Source organism: Homarus americanus, unplaced genomic scaffold, assembly GCF_018991925.1.
Source record: "Homarus americanus isolate GMGI-L3 unplaced genomic scaffold, GMGI_Hamer_2.0 scaffold46197, whole genome shotgun sequence".
In the NCBI taxonomy this organism is placed as follows: domain Eukaryota; kingdom Metazoa; phylum Arthropoda; class Malacostraca; order Decapoda; family Nephropidae; genus Homarus; species Homarus americanus.
Window position 1 is genome coordinate 748,344 of NW_024723050.1, and position 19,827 is coordinate 768,170.

The 19,827-nt window shown below is 40.1% G+C and overlaps 1 protein-coding gene across 1 annotated transcript; it reads right to left on the bottom strand.

Annotated features, from left to right (window-relative positions):
* Positions 1-6,384: 6,384 nt before the first annotated feature.
* On the bottom strand, positions 6,385-10,762 carry LOC121863325 (casein kinase 1-like protein 2). The gene is made up of 2 exons (XM_042361949.1): positions 10,010-10,762; positions 6,385-6,462 (listed from the first exon to the last, which is right to left on the bottom strand). The coding sequence occupies exons 1-2, from the start codon at positions 10,760-10,762 to the stop codon at positions 6,385-6,387; spliced, it is 831 nt and encodes a 276-aa protein (XP_042217883.1).
* Between the last annotated feature and the right edge of the window lie 9,065 nt (positions 10,763-19,827).

Genomic DNA, 19,827 nt, shown 5'->3' on the forward strand with positions numbered 1-19,827 from the left:
GTACTCAATGAGATGCCAGTGTTTGGATCGTGGGTGTTGCCACGAGGCCTTGAACTTGTCGGTCTGCCTAAACAAGCTATTGGTGATATTGAGGTGGTGTGCAGCACCCTTGCTGAGGAGTAGGCCATTGTGATTGCACTTGCCTAGTCCATTTTTCCTTATTGTTCCCTGCCAAATGTCAGCATCTCTGCCAACTCTGTCATTGAAGTCGTCAAGGACCATAACCTTGTCTTCTCTGGGGACAGAGGTTGTCGCTCCATCGAGGTCGGCATAAAAGGCCTCCTTGATGTCATCCTTTGCATCCAGTGTTTGGGCGTATGCACTGATGTAGAAGGCATGACGTGAGTGATTCAGTGGGACTCGAAGCGTCATGGGGCGCTCGTTGATCGTAGTAGGCATATCAGTTATCCTGTGTAGGATGCATTGGCGGATGGCAAAGCCAACTCCATAAATGCGGTTTTTCTCTGCAGCAGGCTTACCGTTCCAGAAGAAGGTGTAGCCAGACCCCCGTTCTGTGAGTTGGCCTTTATCTGGGAGCCAGGACTCACTAATGGCTGCTATGTCGATGTTATACCTAGCCAGCTCTTTCCATAAAAGCAGTTCTTCTTTCAGGATGTGCATTTGTGCCAGCATCCAGAAGGGTCTTGAAATTCCATGCAACGACCCTAAGAGGTTGTATGGTTTGTTTTTGTTTGGATCTTTGATTTTGGTTGTGTTTTCGACCGCATAAGGATGACCTTACTAGGTGCGGTTGCCCAGTCAGGTTGGGTTTTTAGGCAGGCTTTATTTAGGCCACCTTTTCTAGCCCCCTCCCCATGTGGGGTGAGCAGAGTGGCTCCCCGAAAGGGCTGCTCAGTCGCACAGACAGGACCGGATTGCACTGCTGCCTAGATTCCAGTGCATAAACGACCATCTTATCTGTGCCGCCCATGTGCAGAGTTGTGACTAGAGACTCCCGGCAGTCATCTCTGCTTGTCCCCATCGTCACTCTTCTGTCGCCATAGGACTTTTTCGGGGTATACAGGTTTTTATGATGATGCGAGGTATCATGAACTAGATGATGGCTGCGCATGAGTTGATTTATGGAGTGAGACAGGAGCGCAAGCTCAACCATGCATCTTGGCTCTCACTTTTCCTAATTCAGTGGTGCAAATGTTGCAACGACTGGGGAGAGGGAGAGTCGCAGTGGACTGCCGATAGTCCAGTTTGCTGGGTTTCGCTAAAGTAGCCTGTCCATCAGGCATTGCCTTCGTCCACCGGAGTAGTCGTTGAATTTTCATGGTAGTCACCTCTTCCGCCTTCACCACCGTTGGGTTCTTGTTGGAGCTCTGTAATCATGTGTGCCTAATGCGGGGCTCCACAGCAGATTTTTCGTTCGGGGGTTTACTCCCGTAGCCAAGGTTAATCTGCAAGGCAGCCGGGCAGTGGTTGGTAGGCGCTAGGACGTGTCCGCATGCAAGTGGGCCTATGCATCATCCCTCTGGGGCCCACTGCTATTCCGATATCACCTGCTGATCTAGCCTGGGAGCACGAGGCACCCAGCTACCGTGTGTTACCACGAGGAGGCACAGCATGAACCTTGTTGGTGAAGAGGCTGTGTACTGTCAGGGGAAGACTTATGCAAGTTGCTTCCCTGGTCGCCACGGGGGCTAGTCTGCGGCAGCTGAAGGCGAGAGGGAGCAAGCAGTGCTTGCACCTCAACATTAACATAATGCTGCCACCCTAGACGCGTTTCAACACCCTGTGTGTGGTTGCACACACACTTACTTGCTTATGGCAGCATTATGTTAATGTTGAGGTGCAAGCACTGCTTGCTCCCTCTCGATGACGACGTTGCTCTAGGGATCAGAACTAAGACTGAACCCTAGATGACTAGCGAGATATATGAATCCATCAGACACAGAGATCAACTCGCTTGTAAGATTAAAAAAGACAGAATTTCGCGAGAAGAAACAACGTAGAGAGAGAGAGAGAGATGAAGCGAGCAAAATCAGAATTCTTCAACAATAAGATTAAAGAAAATAAGAATAAGAATAAAAAAAGATCTGGAAGCACCTACTCTAAGAACCCTTGGACACTGTCACACAGCCACAAACCAAAAGAACATTTAAGCGCAGTGCTAAATATTGATAATGAACCACGTCACGACGCATATGCAGTTGCAAACTATTCTAAATCCTTTTATACAACAGCAGTTGTCTTATCTTTAGTCAATAAACTGCCGACTGCCTCAAACAATTACAGTGTATTTTCAGATGCTTTTAAATCCCACTACATAAAGAATGGAATCACTTCAGACAGTCTTGAACTCCACGCTGTGACAGAAAACTTAATTGTTATAAAAGAATTAAATAGATCAGACCCCCTTGCAAAAGCATGGGCACTTGTAACATCGCAGCCATTTTTAAGGAGTAGTGCCACTGTATTAAAAACACCAGTTACACTTATTAATTTTTCCATTATTACCAGTACTGTGCCAGATGAAAATACGTTTGCCAGAGTAACACCAACAAGAAAGGCGACAGGTCTAAGGTAGGTAATTACAGGCCAGTTAGTAGCCTGTGTATTGTAACTAAAATTCTGGAGACAGCAGTGTACTGTATATTGGAGTGGAAAGATATCTCCGTGCAGTTACCACTCGACTAACACCAGCTTGATCCTTCTCACTGACCATATCAGGACACAAATAGCTCATGGAAATTACACAGCGATGTTTATATTAGATTTCCACAAAGCCCTCGACACAGTGGATCTTGATATACTTTGAGAAAAACTGCAGACTTTTGGCATTAAATCTGTTGACTGGTTTAGACAAGCTTATCTTTATCTGTTTTAAGAGCCACGTGAAATTCCTCTCGCCATATTGTCATATTTCACCACCAGTAACTGTCAATGTTATCCCAGGTAAAAATTTATTATTTAATTCATGCAACTACAAACAATTAAACATGATCACACGGGATAATTACCCGGGACCCCTAACACGTCTAATCAAGGAAACTAAAACAAAACTACTCCCCTACTTAATGTATTACACAGAACGCGAATAGGTCTAATAATACAACTATTTTCACGAAATTGGGAACACGGAACCAACACAAACCTTTCCCAGGTTATAAAAATAATAATTACTATTATTGTTCAATAAAATTGTCATACGGGTTTATAATTGGAAAAATTGCTTGCCATAAGCATATTTATAAACTATGCAGTTATACAGTTCAGCATGAATAGACAATATATGTATACAGTAGGAGTATACAGTCTCCTGTGTGCCGAGGCAGTGCAGGTAAACAACAATGGTAAACAGTACGGAAACTTGGCCAAGGATAGCGGACAAAGCTGTCAGGTGCTTATTTCCACTCTATTCATGCTGAATTGTAAAACTGCATAGTTTATATACATGGCTATCCAATTGTATACCTGGCCATAGAACATGTTTAGTAAATTACTGAATATTATCGTCATTAATCCACATACGCACAAATTATCACAATTTCTTAAGTTATCCTCAAAATAGTAACAAAGAAAATTAAGTTTTTAGGAGTAACATCTCTATTTCAATTGCGTATCAAGACACTGCTTCAACCTCTTCGCCACTGATCGGCTCGTTACCCTCTTAGGCGGTCGGTCACGCCTCTTATCTGTTCCGCACTGTTGGCAAGTACTGGGCATGTACTGGCTCTTGAAAGTATCTGGACCTGCGACAGTGTTGGTCAAGTCTGGTCTTGAATGCGCTCACACCTTGGGAACAACTAACTACTTCTCATGACTTAAAAGTTACAACATCGTATCACCTTGCTCCTTATTACTAATGCCGTTCGGAACTTTTGAATACAAAGACACTCATATTCTCATATGGCAAGAACCTGAAAATTCTTGTGATAGCTGTACCACCGATCAGCGGTGTTAAGCAACGTTGGGTTTGGTTGATACTTGGATGGGCGAGTGCCTGGCTCTAAGAACACCAGACGCCGCTGGCACAAGGAATCTACTGGAAATAAACCCCTTATGGATTTGTCAGCTGTCCTTGGTCAAATTGACTTACTTTTAGTTATTATAATTATATAATTTTACTTACTTTTATCCTCTTTGCCATAGATCGGCTCGTTAGCCGCTTGGGCGGTCGGTCACGTCCCTGTTATGAGCTGTTGGCAAGCGTCCGCCAGCTCCAAACTACCCTAGAAATAAAAAAAAGTGATACGACCAAATGGATGAATCACAAATCCAGGAGAACCATCAAAAGAAAACACAACAGTGGGAAAAATACCAGAGCACAAAATATTAAGAATAACCCTGAAAGTCCTCTAATGCATATCCCAAGTGCAATATGAAAACGCAAAATACTGTTGGCCCTCTAAAGGTCGTAAACAAGGTGGCTCTGGAGGACGATAAACAGACAACAGATGCCCTAAAATTCTAAATTATTACTTTGCATCAGTGTTCAAACAATACACACTAAATAACATGCCAGTACCTGGGAGGATGCATACCTCAAGAATTGAAAATGGATTAACAGAGATAGAAATCACAGATGACATCAAAAAGAGAACAGCCAGTCTAATATAATTCCAAGCTCCCAGGAGTGAACGAAGCACAGACCATGATGATAAAGGAGACAGCAAACGAGATATGCTCTCATCCAAGATTATGAATCGGCTGCTTGTCCAATTAACCAGTCCGTTCACACATATTTATATTTGGGTTTTAAGTAACGAAACCCAAACGGTAGTTCCTTTGTTTTATTATAAAAGGTTGTATATATAATTCCCGAGTGTATATCAACCGTAAGTCTCACTGTCTAGGAGTGAATGAGAAAGGGACGGCGTTTATGTATGATAAACGTTAGGTCACGTCCTTTCGATATGAGTTGAGGTGAGCTACTGAAGCTTAGGGGCATTGCAGCGCGTGCTTACAGAAATGCTGAGCTATGGGTCTCGCCCTCTTGGGTAAGTTGCCCGCTCACGTGTCAATCTCATGTCTTACTCATAGACAGTGGAAAGTTACAGGGTGGTGAATCTGAATATAATATCAGATGTATTGACCCATTTATATAATACGTTCTGTTGATGAGACAGGGGCCTATTACATCGCTCGGTCACCTACCAGCCGAGCTCCGTGAGGCCTAAATAACTCACAGAGTACAGTACATCCTAGACAACCCTAACCATGTTATAAACAGATATGTAGACACTAAGCTGGGGAAATTACTGAAGGGGTATTCTCTACTACAGGGGACCTAGACTTTGTGTCGTACGGGTTAGTATGTTATGAACAATGTTGAATTTGGATGATACTGCCCAGTAATAACAGAACAGGAACATTATTGCCAGAATTAACAGAATAGAGGGAATCGTAAGACTTGGTAGTGCAAATTCCCGTGACAGGTAAAATGGCAAGTTATTATTCAAATCAGCAAAATGTGTCTCGTTCAAGAAAGCTAACACTTTTAATTTCTCTGATACTATTTGAATATCCTTGATAGTGAAATTCATTATAGGAAGTGGAATTAAAGCAGACTTGAGTTTTCGATTTAACGCAAAATGCTGATGAGTAGGCAAGGTCCGTAATGTACTACAAGTGATTTCACAGTAATCAGGAGCCTTGTAATGCCCTTTCACAACTAGCTGCTTAACACCATTTTGGCATTTTAAAATTACAGTAGTGAGATTTGGAAAGAACAAATACTGCACATTGTGAAGGTGAGCGTGGAACACAGTCTTTAGACTAACTGGCCTATAACTGCATTGCGCTAACGCTGTGCGTACATTTGGTTGTATGACTGCCAATTCACATATACCCTCTGCAGCAGGAATAAATGCAAACATGTAGGCTGGACATACGTGTAGGTGTAGATAAGACGACTTACACCGTGACAGTACCTCAGAATCCTCTATTGATAACAATGAATATTCTTCATCTACTAAGAAAAGTTCTTTAGGCCTATCTAGGGTATACAGTGTGTCGTTCACAAACCAGGGGAAGGGTTCTAAATGCCATGCATTAAACTCATGTTGCCCTCGCATAGGAATGTGGATCAGAATTGCATTGTGCGTGAGGGTTGACTCCAACAGTGGGTAATGATATTGAACCTCATTGTCATTGAAAATCGGAGTTAAATGATACTGCAACTTGGCTATTTTTAAAGCTTCAAGAAGCGTCTGCACAGGCACAAGCTTCGCGTCCACACGTCCTATCCCGGCATCTACAATGCTGTCTATTAGTTCATTTTTAGAGGTTCAAGAAATACCTGGATCAAGAATAAGTGTCTTAGGACTGGAACCTAGATAAATTTTTCGTAATGTCACGTGCCACCAACACAAGAAACCACAAGGCATCATGCAAGACAAATAAAATGAAGCGAGAACAGTACTGGGCTTCAAATTAGTCCTTGACAAGACTATCAAGACCAAAGGTGGGAGCCGAATAGGGATACTGGCCTCCCTCTTCCGTCTTGGCCGCCTGAAGGTGGAGTACGAGTAGCCAAGGTAACTCACAAAACCGAAGCCAACCATATGACAAGCCATGAAGTCGAAGTCATCTCTAAAGTTATGAAGCCGAAGCCAAGTCTTTTTAAGGCCACACGAAACTTTAACACCATTACTTATATAATATATTGTATTACCTTACATGTTGATGGGAATAAATATGATATTCTGAGTTGTAACAGGGCTTTGAGATAAGCTGACTAATTTAAGCGGATTATTCTTTGGGTAAGTTTTTACTGTGTCGGACAAAACCCCCCGAGGGTATGTAAAATAATTACTTATGTAATTTATTATATCATAAGATTTTAATAAAAAAGCATTATAAAAAGTACTTAACGAGTAACAATATTAGTTTTTAATTATTATACTGGAATACATTAGCATAACCATAAAACAACATTATAAAGGGATTATCATGCCGTATCTAGCCAAAGTCAACAAACAGATCAAACGCAATATTCTTGAGTTCATTAAGTGTTCAGGTTCATTCACAGTTCATTTTACTTCCATCTAATGCTATGACCTACGCCCCTCAGAAGCTACCCAGGTCTAAACACAGGTTCTTCACACACTGTTGATGTTTCTTACGGTTTTGTGTTTCACCTTTGTTACGAGTTGGGGATTTAGAATATAGTTAAAAGTCTACCTAGATCCCAACAGGCAACAACAACAACAAAAACTTAAATAAACAAAGACAATTCGACTATAAAAGGGTAGACAAAGGATGCGAGTTTTTGTTGTGTATAATAAAGTACTGTACCATAAATTCCTTAACAAAATATTCAGCTTTCTATAATTTACCCTTAACCATACTTAACCTAAACATACGCAACATTGGCTTAACAGTATATACATATTTATACAACATACAACAATCTAAAGCAAGTGGAGGTGGAAGGTAGCATAAGATTACAAAATACTCAAGTGCGGGGCTGAGGTGTCTGACGAGTAAGACTGAGTATTGAAGAAGATGGTAGGTAGTCACTGTGCCGTAGGTTTCCAGGATAGGAGATCCTAGTGTGATCACTTCCCAGAGAGAACTGAACTCTCCTCAATCTGGAGCTGATGAGGAAGACTTGAAGGAGGTGCCGCAACAACCAGGATATGGAGAAGGGAAACCCCGGAGTGGTAACTAAGACTAGTCATACTCGGGTTTCGTCCCTAGATGGCGTTGCTCGTGGTGCTGGGTAGGTAGATCATGACGATTGATGGCGTGGTTCGTAACACCTTTTATAATTGTATTTTGATCATATTAAACAAATAATGTACAGCATATCATAATAGTGGCGAATCTAAGGCGGTACATGTTTTTACCTGACTTGTGAAATGACATGACCAATATGTCAGAGGCGATGAACGGAAAAAAAAGTCACATAAAAAAACATTAACAAGGAAAAAGGCCTAAAACATTTAAAGGCGTTAGTTAATTGACAATACATAACTTCCACAGATTGACAACACAATTTATCTTGGCACTAAGCTATATTGTACAGTATTTGTACAAGAATTGAAGCGAAGTTTGTCGTCAGACTGCCCCGACAGCGACCACTATATCTGTTCTCACATTTCTACCAAGTGACAAGCTTGGTATACATGAACTCATTGTAGCAGAGTTTTGAAGCACACTTATAACTGCCAATAGTTTCCATGGCAGTAGGAGTATATAACATTAAAAAAAAATAAGCCCCAGCGGTACCGAGCTCCGAGCTTTCCGCTATATATTTGTTTTGCTCTTACTTTCGTTTATGAATAATAATATTAACGGGTATTTTATAGAGACTACAATTGTGTCGCATTGTGAGTTACCCAAATATCATACTAGTTATAAACAAATTGAAAAAAAAAATAACCCGCAATTAGTTACGTAACAATATGAAAAGCATATGTCTGACAATTGCTAACTATAAAACAAGGCTTAGACAGTTTTGATGACAAGTGGTCACAGCTTCACCAAAACCTAACACCAGGTTATACACGGTTCCTCTGTGATGTTGACATCATGACGGTCTTACCTGAGTCGGCCACCCACGCCAAGGCACCAGTTACATGGTAATTCTCATACACAGGAATTGTCAAAAGTACCGTCTTACCACAAGTGACCGTTGTGGGAAAGTTAAGGAACAAAACTATAAAAATGTCATATTTCTGTTAGTGGTTATGCTTTTATTAGATATCACACTTTAATCAACCCCCCAAAGCCAAATTGAGTTGAAAACAGTCAAACAAACCGCCAATTCGCCTCGACCAAAATTTCAACAATGTTTTTACGTGCTTTGAGAATTTGCAGCCCGGAATTCATTGATGAGGAATATAAATATATCTATAATATTGGCTCAAACCTTAAATGCCCTAGATCTTTCATAGACAAATGCCTAAACATTACTAAGAAAACTTTTTACAGAACTGATCCCAAGCCCACCCATGACCATAAGAATATCTTAATATTACCATTTCACAAAAATTTCTCACACATTCCTTTACAACTAAAAACCTGGAACGTCAATGTGGCATTTAAAAACTCATGCACTGTTAAACAAATGTTAATCAAGAACTCCCCCAACAACACAATTGGTTGCATTTATAAAGTTCCTTGCAAGGAATGTAATATGTTTTATTTAGGCCAGACAGGTAAAGATCTTGTAACTAGACTTAAACAACATAAATATAGTGTGAGGACAGGCCAGGAATCCAATGCTCTGTTTGTTCATTTGAGGGATAACAAGCATTGCATTGACTGGGATAATGCCTCCTCAATATTACCTTGTAATTCAATTGATAGTAGGAACATCATAGAATCTAGTCTCATTAAACATACCGAAGCATTCAACATGAATTTGAGTAATGGCATGTACAAACTGGACAATTTTGTAATTAAGAAGATTTGTAACCAGGTGAGAAGGTTGGGTCACCTTACCCTCTGACCTGACTACCGACCGTTGCGGTGCTATTTAAAGATTAGTAGGGTCATTACCTAATACCTGACCATTGTGGACCTGGTCTCACCCTCCTCTGTATATATACACCTTGTTTTGTACTTCTCTTTAGTCTGTACTCACCCCTGAAGATGTGAATTACATGAAAAGCGCTTGGGAACTTCGTGTTTTCTTCTTTCCTTGTGGTTATCAGCATATATATATATATATATATATATATATATATATATATATATATATATATATATATATATATATATATATATATATATATATATATGTATATATATATATATATATATATATATATATATATATATATATATATATATATATATATTATATATATATATATATATATATATATATATATATATATATATATATATATTATTAAAATTGACCTTAATGGGTAAATTTAACTGTAATAATAATGCAAAAGAAAATGTATATAAATGATTGTAAACCTAAGTTAGATACCTACTACGTACACAGAACGCTTCATCACAGGAATTGCACTTGTGACGATGTGCTCCCTCCGTGTTGACTCTTCTCAAAAGTTTGATTTTGGGAAAGATTCTGAAATACCTTCTGCCAGTAGCTGTACTTAGGCTTCTCATAGTAGCTCAGACCACGAACATACTTGAAGAAATGAGAAAACTCCTCAGGGTAACCAAGGAAGAGAGCCTGGGTGGTGTTTGCCTTTAACCAGGCGATGCGTTCTCGGTTGGCTGTGTTCTTGGTCCGGAGGTGTGACCAAGGTAAGGTGCCCTTAAGGAGTTTGGCTACAGTGTAAGTCAGATACTCCAGGTCGTCTCGCCGTGATTGCCGCTTGATAAGTAGACGGGGAGGCCGATGGACACCGTTCTTATCGCGATACTTGCGTGCCAGTCCAAAATCTATTAGTAAGATCTTCTGGCAGTCTTGGTGGCCCATATACATATCACAGACGATGTTCTGTGGCCTTATGTCTCTATGAATGTAACCACTCCTGTGTACCTGACGGAGGAGCCCCAACATCTGTACCAGCAGAAAGCTCATCATCACCACAGAGAGAGTGCCGTTTGCAGTCCGAGCCAGAGACTTCAGGTTGTCACCTTTAAGATCCATCGTCATGGCACTGTGGTTCCCAAGTTTCCAGTAATCGTACACAGATGGTACACGAGCCCCTCGCTCCCCGAGATACTTGAGAACCTTGAACTCATTCCTGAGTACGTCTCTGCCCGCTCGCTCTACCTTGAGGGCGACGCTGGCGTTGGTATCCAGTTGACGGACGTGGTAGACGCTGCCATAGCCGCCCTGTCCCAGCTTGTTGACCACTCGGTACTGGCCGTTCACCATGGCTCCCTTACGCAGCGCAATATGCAGAACCATGGTTACCTTGGGCAGGAACAATAAAAATAAAAAATAAAAATTAAACAAATACATACAAAAAAAATATTAGCGAACGATAACACTGAAATTTCCATTGGAAAATGATCTCGGTCAATAATATCTATACAGTGTTCGGTTGAGTTTAGATGCTGAGTTTCGTCACCTCATCTCTAACACGACAACTCTACTTCGTGTTTTCTAAATTCTTTATCTTGTTGCTGTCACACTTATGGCTTTATTGTCCTCGTCCATGCCATTATGCCCCCGATTTAACCCCTTGTTTGTTTCTTCTTAAATACCGTTTTATTTGTTTTATTTCTCTTCCTATTCCATTACTTCACTTCCTCTTCTGCAACGATCATCTCTCACGCATTTCTTCAGTCTTTTTCTCTTCATTATTCCCCCATCGGTGTCGATCTCAAGGTTTTTGAGACCATTGATTTTGGTTGAGTAAAAATGTGCCATCTGAAAGTCAGACTCTGGGAGATATTTCCTCAAGATCACGGACAATTTCCCACTACCACCCAACAGGACGAAGAATTATATTGTTATCACATGTTTCAAGTATCCAGCTACGTCAGAGATTAGTGACGTGTGTTGACAGGTGCGAGCCAGGAGGGAGGGGGGGTGGAGCAGGGTGGAGGTGTGGGGATTGGTGGAGGTGTGGGGGTTGGTGATGGTGGGGTTGTGGAGAGGGAATGGAGGTGAGAGTGGGAGGTGGGGGAAGGGGTTAGATTGGGGGATAAGTGGAAGGTTAACTGATAAAGATCTCAGTCACTCAATCTAATGACCTAGAACTACCGGCAGATAGTAAGGCAGTGAGAGAGTCGTTTACGGAACTATTTGATAAATCAGTTAGTTTGCTAGCAAGTCATTCAGTCTATTAACGAGCCAGTCAGTCAGCCAAGAAAGGCAGTCATAGGGTTTACTAATGCAGCCAAAGTGAACTAGTAAGTAGGGGTATGCCTCAAGTACACCTCTAAGCATTTCGCATGGCACTGAATGGGGCTGTGTACAGAATGTGTCAAAAGTATTTATTTTTTAAACACTAAGTCACCATTGTGTACACATTTCAGCTTCCTAGCTCAGAATATGACCGAGATACCGCCCGGACAAGCAAACAAGAAAGTAAATAAATTGACGAAGCAACGAGTTCCCCCTTGCATACGCTTAGCACGCACAGGGAGTCGTAATGGAGGAAGAGGTCCGTGTACAGTGTATTTTCTTGAACCTGTGAAGTTATATATTCTTTAATTATCCTCAATGACTAAAGAGCGTGACAAGGATGTATATGTGTACCTGTACTTCGGTTGGCCGATTGAATCCCAGTCAACCAATCAGACGCACACAAAGAGGGCCGTATCCCGAACCTTATTGGTCGGCAAGGAGGCACTTAACCACACTAACTTCAGAGTGTCCCCGTTTTCTTTGGAAGCTCAACAGTCTTGACGAAGTTGGCGTCCTCCACTACCACATTTAATTTCCACCCTCTCCTCGGCTAAGAAACAGACCTGTGCCCGGCCTCTTCCCAGCTGAGAGGCTGTATCTAGTTGGCCCACAAGAAGTCATCGTTGAACGGGGTAGGCACCTTAATAATAATTTTTTTCTTTACCTGTGTTAGAGTTAGCCTTGAAACACGGAGTTCATCCTCTCGTTCAAGAGAATACGGCGGAATTATCTTGACTGATCTGGGATTTTGCGAGACCTTTATGTGATAACTGAAGGTTTACAAAGTATACTACAGTAGTATTGGGTATTACATGTCACGTTTACTCCTCGTATGAAGTTCAATTTCTGAAAACTTAGCCTCTGTATGAATGAATATTGATGGTTTGTTAATTATTACTACAGCAGTTGTGACCTAGCAAACTGTGTTGCAGAACATTTCCCACAGTTTTAACAATTTAATCAATATCTATATGTTGGTGTTCTGGATTTAAAGGATAATCATCCAATTAATCCTAAAATGTATCAGATTTTGTTCTGAATTTGCATAATACGGTATGTATTTTAACTCCACGAAAATTAGTATTGTATGCCAAAGGCAAATTTGACTGTTTACTTTTACTTACTTTTATCCTCTTCACCACTGATCGGCTCGTTAGCCGCCCGGGCGATCGGTCACGTCTCTGTTACGCACTGTTGGCAAGTACTGGGCATGCACCGGCTCCTGAGTGTACCTGAACCCGCTCCAGTGTTGGTCAAGTCTTGTCTTGAAAGACCTCACACCCGGTGCCGTCACAACTCTTTCTGGTAGATTGTTCCAAGAATTTACAACCCTCACTCCGAAAAAAGTTTGCCCTCACAGTTTTCTGGACTTGCGGCTTCTTCGATCTTGAGCTGTGACCCCTTGTGGGGAGAGCGTCCGCCAGCTCCAAGTATGGACACTGAACTGAGTAGTGCCCCTTGAGATGCTTATACACCTCAATTAGGTCCTCCCTTGCCCGTCTGTAGTATAAGCTAGGCAAGTTCAGGCGCTCCAATCTCTCAGGGTAGTTGAGGTGCCGAAGTGCAGGCACCAGTCTGGTGGCTCTTTGAACATTTTTAACCAACTGACATCCTTTGTTATCTTAACCTAAATTAGATGAAGGTTAAGTTAGACAACTACTAATATTCTTCATTTATAGTTTACCTACATGATTGTTTGTTTGTACAGTGGAGTTTGAATTTGTGAAAAAATATACTGTATACTTATCAAAATTATTGAGTTGTCACAATTACTGTATCCTTAAAACACCATACACTGCCTCTCATTCTGCAATGAGTCTTTGATGTTAATGCTATGTGTGAGGCTACCAGAGGTGTAATGGTCAGCATGCTTGCAAATGGATCCATATTCGATACCCAGGCAGGGTGAAACTACTGTACGGCAAGTTACTTGGGGATATTCGTCTGTTTACCTAAGCAGTATAGTATTTGAATCTTGATCTTAATAATTGTTAACCAGTGCAGTTTGGCGAATTGTCCAGTCTTATCTGATTATTCTATGACACTGGGCCTTACAGCTCATTAACTTACGGTATGGTTTTTGTGTTGGCAACAGGCTTCTATACCTTAAGCAAATTCATGCCAAGGTGGCCCCAGAGCCGGTCATCCTTGTAGCACACGAGAGGCAACCATTATTACTACAGTACTGTATTATTATTATGTGGCGAGGTTATCCTATAGATAAAATAAAGTCATATTTTACTTGCCTCTTTTCTTCCTCAAATTAAAATTTTTCAATGGGAAAATTATATTTCTTTAGACTTTAGACTTCTATTTGCAACTACTGTATCAGTATTCTTCACATGTATGTGCAGTATTGTACTACAGTAGTTCTTATTGCTTCATCTCATCCTTATTTTCTTTGCCAATTTTGTTTAATTTGTAATAGCTTTTACAATTCCAGCTGTTCCTTATATAACTTTTCAATTTTGTCATCCAATTATATTTTATTTTCAATGTAATTTCCTATAATTATCTAATTTTCTTAAAGTTGTGTAGTTTATAAAGGCATACACAATCTGAATTAAAAAAATGCAAATGTGTGGTCTGAGAAGTATCTTCTTAGCTTTGGCCAGTGAATATTGAAACCTGGTGCACTCTACTGAAAGCACAACATCTGGTCAATTGGTACGCCTTACTAGATACAAGCTTTGAGTTGTTCAATGAATTATGGTTTGAAATATTAGACTTACTATCCTAGCTGTGGAGTATGGACACACACCCAACAATGAATAATCAAAGGAGAAAGTAAGTAATTATGAGAATCAAATAGTTGGTTATCCCTTTCCTAGGTTCCACAGACTGCCAACTTTATGAGGTACATAGATGTATGCTTCATATAGTGAACTTCTCTGCAATGTATTTGCCAAAACTTGGGAGGATAGTTGTTTTTGCGACACATTAAATATCCAAAAGAAGGATTTAGAAAAATACATATCAAAGAAGTCTAGCTAACGTTCCCCAGTGATAGTGGCGCTATAGTCCTGCTAAGGTGGCATTATGTTCCCCCAGGAGTGGCACCATGGTCACCCAGTAGTCGTGGCACCATGGTCACCCAGCAGTAGTGGCACCATGGTCACCCAGTAGTAGTGGCACCATCGTCACCCAGCAGTAGTGGCACCATGGTCACCCAGTAGTAGTGGCACCATGGTCACCCAGCAGTAGTGGCACCATGGTCACCCAGCAGTAGTGGCACCATGGTCACCCAGCAGTAATGGCACCATGGTCACCCAGTAGTAGGTGGCACCATGGTCACCCAGTAGTAGTGGCACCAAGGTCACCCAGCAGTAGTGGCACCAAGGTCACCCAGCAGTTGTGGCACCATGGTCACCCAGCAGTAGCAGCACCATGGTCACCCAGTAGTAGTGGCACCATGGTCACCCAGTAGTAGTGGCACCATGGTCACCCAGTAGTAGTGCCACCATGGTCACCCAGCAGGAGTGACATACTTGCAATATGCATCTCAATCTTCAATTACACAAAATTAATACCTCGGACTGTGTGACCACCAGTACACATGATAATATCAGCAGCATTTAACATCCAGTAGTGAGAAGTAAAAACAGCCTGAGAACATTTAGAGTGGAGGACTGTGGTCACCAGCCCTCACATATGATGACAGTACTCTGATTAATTGATTGAGTGAGAAGTAATATCTGACTATATCTTATGTAACAGGAAAGTGAAGTATTGATCCAGTTGTCCTAGTATTTGGAGTTAAACAATAAAGGATCTAAGAGCACACATGTACTCATGTGGCAGTGAAGATTCTACGCATTCTTTTGTAAGAATGTGCAGTACAGAACTTTCATTGTACATGTCTCCTTTAGTGAAATCTAGTGTGAAAGTGAAGGGTATTCTGATTTTAGAATTTATTCTATTTTTAGAGTCCATTCCCAAGTTTTGCATTCTTTGAACCTGGTTTTCACCCCCACAATTTTACTGAATAGGCATACAGAACAAAGTTCCCCTTGACTTGCACAAGGCAGAAAACTGTCCCAATGACAAATTTGAAGTGCTTGTTCAGTAACCCCAGAATTTAGCACGGTGCTCTAACCAAATGAGCTAACAGGCCGTTTACCATAAACTAGCATCTGTTACCCATCCTAGTGGAAAATATATGCAGTTGAAGTAATGCTATACAGTTAATCCTCGCTTAACGTCGTGGCTCCGTTCCTGAAAACCGTGACGTTAACGGAATAAATTTCCCCAATAAGAAATAAATCAAATATACTAGTTACATTCCCCAGCCTCCCTTTGCCCCCAAAAATACATTACATATACATAAATTCAATGTAATTTTTATAGAAAATAGGATATACTGTATTATACATCCAAAAAGATAAATAAACTAAATCATTTTGTATTGCACTCACTAACGGGCGGAGGTGGAACGAGTGTGGTGGGTAGTGGAGAGGAGGAGGGTGGAAGAGGAGGAGGACGGAAGAGGAGGAGGACGGGAGAGGAGGAGGACGGGAGAGGAGGAGGACGGGAGAGGAGGAGGGCGGGAGAGGAAGAGGGCGGGAGAGGAGGACAGTGGCGAGTCACTGTTATCCTGCCATGTCAACCCAGATAGTACCAGTGAATTCCCCTTATAGACACAGGGTGCAACCTAAGAAGATATGTTAATCATTGTGTAAAATTAAAACAGACAATTATGGACCATAAATATATCCAGTGCTGGAGTATCCCCTCAGGCAGGGGTTCTCAAACTTTTTCTCAACAGGTGCCCTCAGAGTTATCAGACCATCGGCCCATACCTCCCATTGCTGAAACACTGACTATAGAATGGTACTATACTAACACTACAGGAATTTAATACAGTGATCCCTCGGTTAACGAGCGCCTCGGTTAATGAGATTTCGTTTAACGATTTACCAGCCATAAGATTTTAACTTTGGTTAACGAGCAATCCCTCGATTAAAGAGTTTCTTACGAGTGGACCTCAACATGTTTTCGCTTGCATTTGGCGGTCCAGCAGCTGTAGTATTAGTCCGCCAATACAGTAATCGATTCTAGGGCTTAAATTTCTTACTATTTTAGTAAATATCAAGAAGTTTATACTATTCAATAATTTTAAAAGTTTAATATTAAATTTTTTAGTCATTTTAACAATTATTAAACATAAGTGAAGTACAGGAAACTAGTTTTATGCACGCCAAACAGCCTGTCAACACACCAAACAGGCGTCAGTCTCTGTGTCTTCTCAGTGGAGGTAACATCTTGCTTGAGACTCTCTTCAACTAAACACTTTTTTTCTGTTTCCAAGCAAATTATTGGTCATTTTGAAATTTATTTTACATATTGACAATATATAATGCAGTGCAGTATTGATTTAAAGAAAATAATCTTGAATTACACAAGAGAACTAAAATTTTATGGGTGAAATGGCGCCATGGGGTGACTTCTCTTCCACCCCAATGCCTTCTCTTCTCCCTTCTCCACCCCCATTCTAATTCCCATCATCATCATCATCCAGGAGCCTTCAACATACACACCTCAAAGTAAGTGTACTTTACTACCTTTTTTGTTGATTTTAGGCAATATTCGGTGAGCTGGAACCAATTACTCAAAAAACCATTGAAACAATGGTTTCGGTTAACGAGCAACCTTCTGGAACGAATTGTGCTCGTTAACCGAGGGACCACTGAATAGAATGGCTGTGTTAAAACATAATTGGTGATTGGAAAAAAGCTACTTTCCATACTGTAAATATAACATTAAATTTATATAACTTTCTGAATAAAAATTAGTATATTCTATATTGATTTTCGCCAGCCCTCAATGTGCCCCCGGAAACCCCCTTGCGTACCCCTGGGGGGTGTGCAAACCTGTTTGAGAACCCCTGCCCTAAGGTAAAACAGCTCCCTCCCCAACACCCATCATTTGAATTTTAACTTAGGTAAACAGGTACAAGACAAATTACAAACAGTCCCAACTTATGAAGATCCAGTTTGTGAAAATCTGCAGTTACAAAAAATAAATTTGTCTTAAGTTTTGATTTACAGTAAAAATCCAAAGCTACATCTTTTTTTTTTCAAATTTAATGTGATAAACCAAGCTAAAAATTAATTGCGTGTAATGTTTCAGTAATTTTGATTCAGAGGATCATTATTGTAAGGCAATGGCTAGGCAATGACTGAAAATAATTTGACTGTGAGAAAGCTGATGTGTTTGTTATCCCAAAGTTTGATCTGATGTACAAGCAAAACATCTCAAAATGTAGACTTAATGTTGGTGTCACTACCAAATTAGAACTACTGTATATGTCTTGGCTGGATCATACAATAGTTTCATACAATGAAAGTTGTTATTCAAAATGCATTTTGTAGTATTTTAAGACATTTTGGGGAAGTTGTTTTTTCTCATAAGAACATACTGGTATCTCAGCTTTTATAATCCAATTTATGAAAAACCAATTTATGAAAAGATGTTTGGGGTTGGAAACCATTTTGTAAATCAGGGAATGCTTATAAAAGTACAGTTGGTAGAAACCTCCTTTTACCTAATAGTGCATACAAAGCCAAGTGCTGTGTAGACAATGCTGCCTCATTGAGGTTGGAGGACTGCTTTTATCCAAGAAAATTGAGAGGTACAAGGTGCAGAGTAAGCTTGGTGGCACACAACCTGTCAGAGTTCCTGGTTTCAGTGATGGAGTAACCCTGGCTGACTCAGTTTGGGGTTACCTTGACCAAAACCTCCCTGCTTTGGTGGTAAATTATACACAAATCATTCCAAAATGGCACTGAGTTATAAAATGAGTCATGATATTATAAAAACTTTTTATCATTAATATGGCTGCACAAATCCAACACACAGTACAAAGACTTTGTCAGGTACACAAAATACAAGGTTTTAGACATTCCTGTGCACCACCACACATACTATGTATGTAATAACATCTATTCACAGCACATGAAAACTTTACACTACTCCATCATCCAACTACAATCACTGTTAGAATTCTACAACACACCTGGTAAGATTATGTGGCTTATTGTCATTACAATGAAAACTAAAGGACATGAGAGACCAGTAATAATCTTTAATGTGGACAAAGTAATGAGGAATAATGCTGTTCAGTCTATTATTGCAGTAGGTGTTACAGGTCCAGGTAATTAGCAAAGAATGAAAGAAAATTATATTTTGATTGTCATTATGAAAAAAAAAATCATTAGATTTTTCTTTAGTATGTAAATTTAGAATTACACATTATCCTTATACTCAGCTGGATAGAAACTTCAGTAATAAGAAATACAGGGATATGGTATTCATACCAGTAATTCACTGAGACTAGAGTCTGAGATATTAATCGTAAATACAGTACGAGATATTAATTGTAAATACATTCCAAATTTAAAGTTATCAGCATAGTTACTTAATCTCGACTTATTGTAGCATTAAACTCAAATTAAAATTGCCTTACTTACATAAAGCTAATACTGAGATACATGAATATCAACATCAACACTGAATCTACTGTAAGGGTGAGTTGATTTAGGAGGGTTAAGTTAACATCATAATTTGTACACTTGGCTCGCTCCCTTTTTGTCATATCAGTGATGCTCTTGTGCTGAACTAATTGATTAAAACAATTCACTGTCACCATTAAATTCAGGGATTCATCTTAAAAATATATTTAGGATTTCTTTTTTCCACTCTGATATGGTGCAGTGGTAAAAATGGGAAAGTTACTACTTTCTTCTCATAAAAAAATTGAGAAAAAATATTGAGTGTTTGGAGTGAATTGTACAAAGAGAGGACATTTTCCAAAGGTGGTTCCAGAGGTATAATAGGGGGACTGCTCCAGCTGGTATCACCTGCTAGATATTACTAAATGAAAGAGAAGAAAAGTGAAAATGACCAATTTCCCCTAACCTTCCCCAAAACTGTTTTGAGTCAAATTAAGGAATTAAAAAAATTAAATTGGTACCATAGACAGTAAACCATTCAATCCTTCTAAACCAAATTTCTATTTTAATCAAACATTAGGATTGCTATTTTCATGGGGAATAAATTTTAGGAGTTGCTCTTTGCCTTTTTAT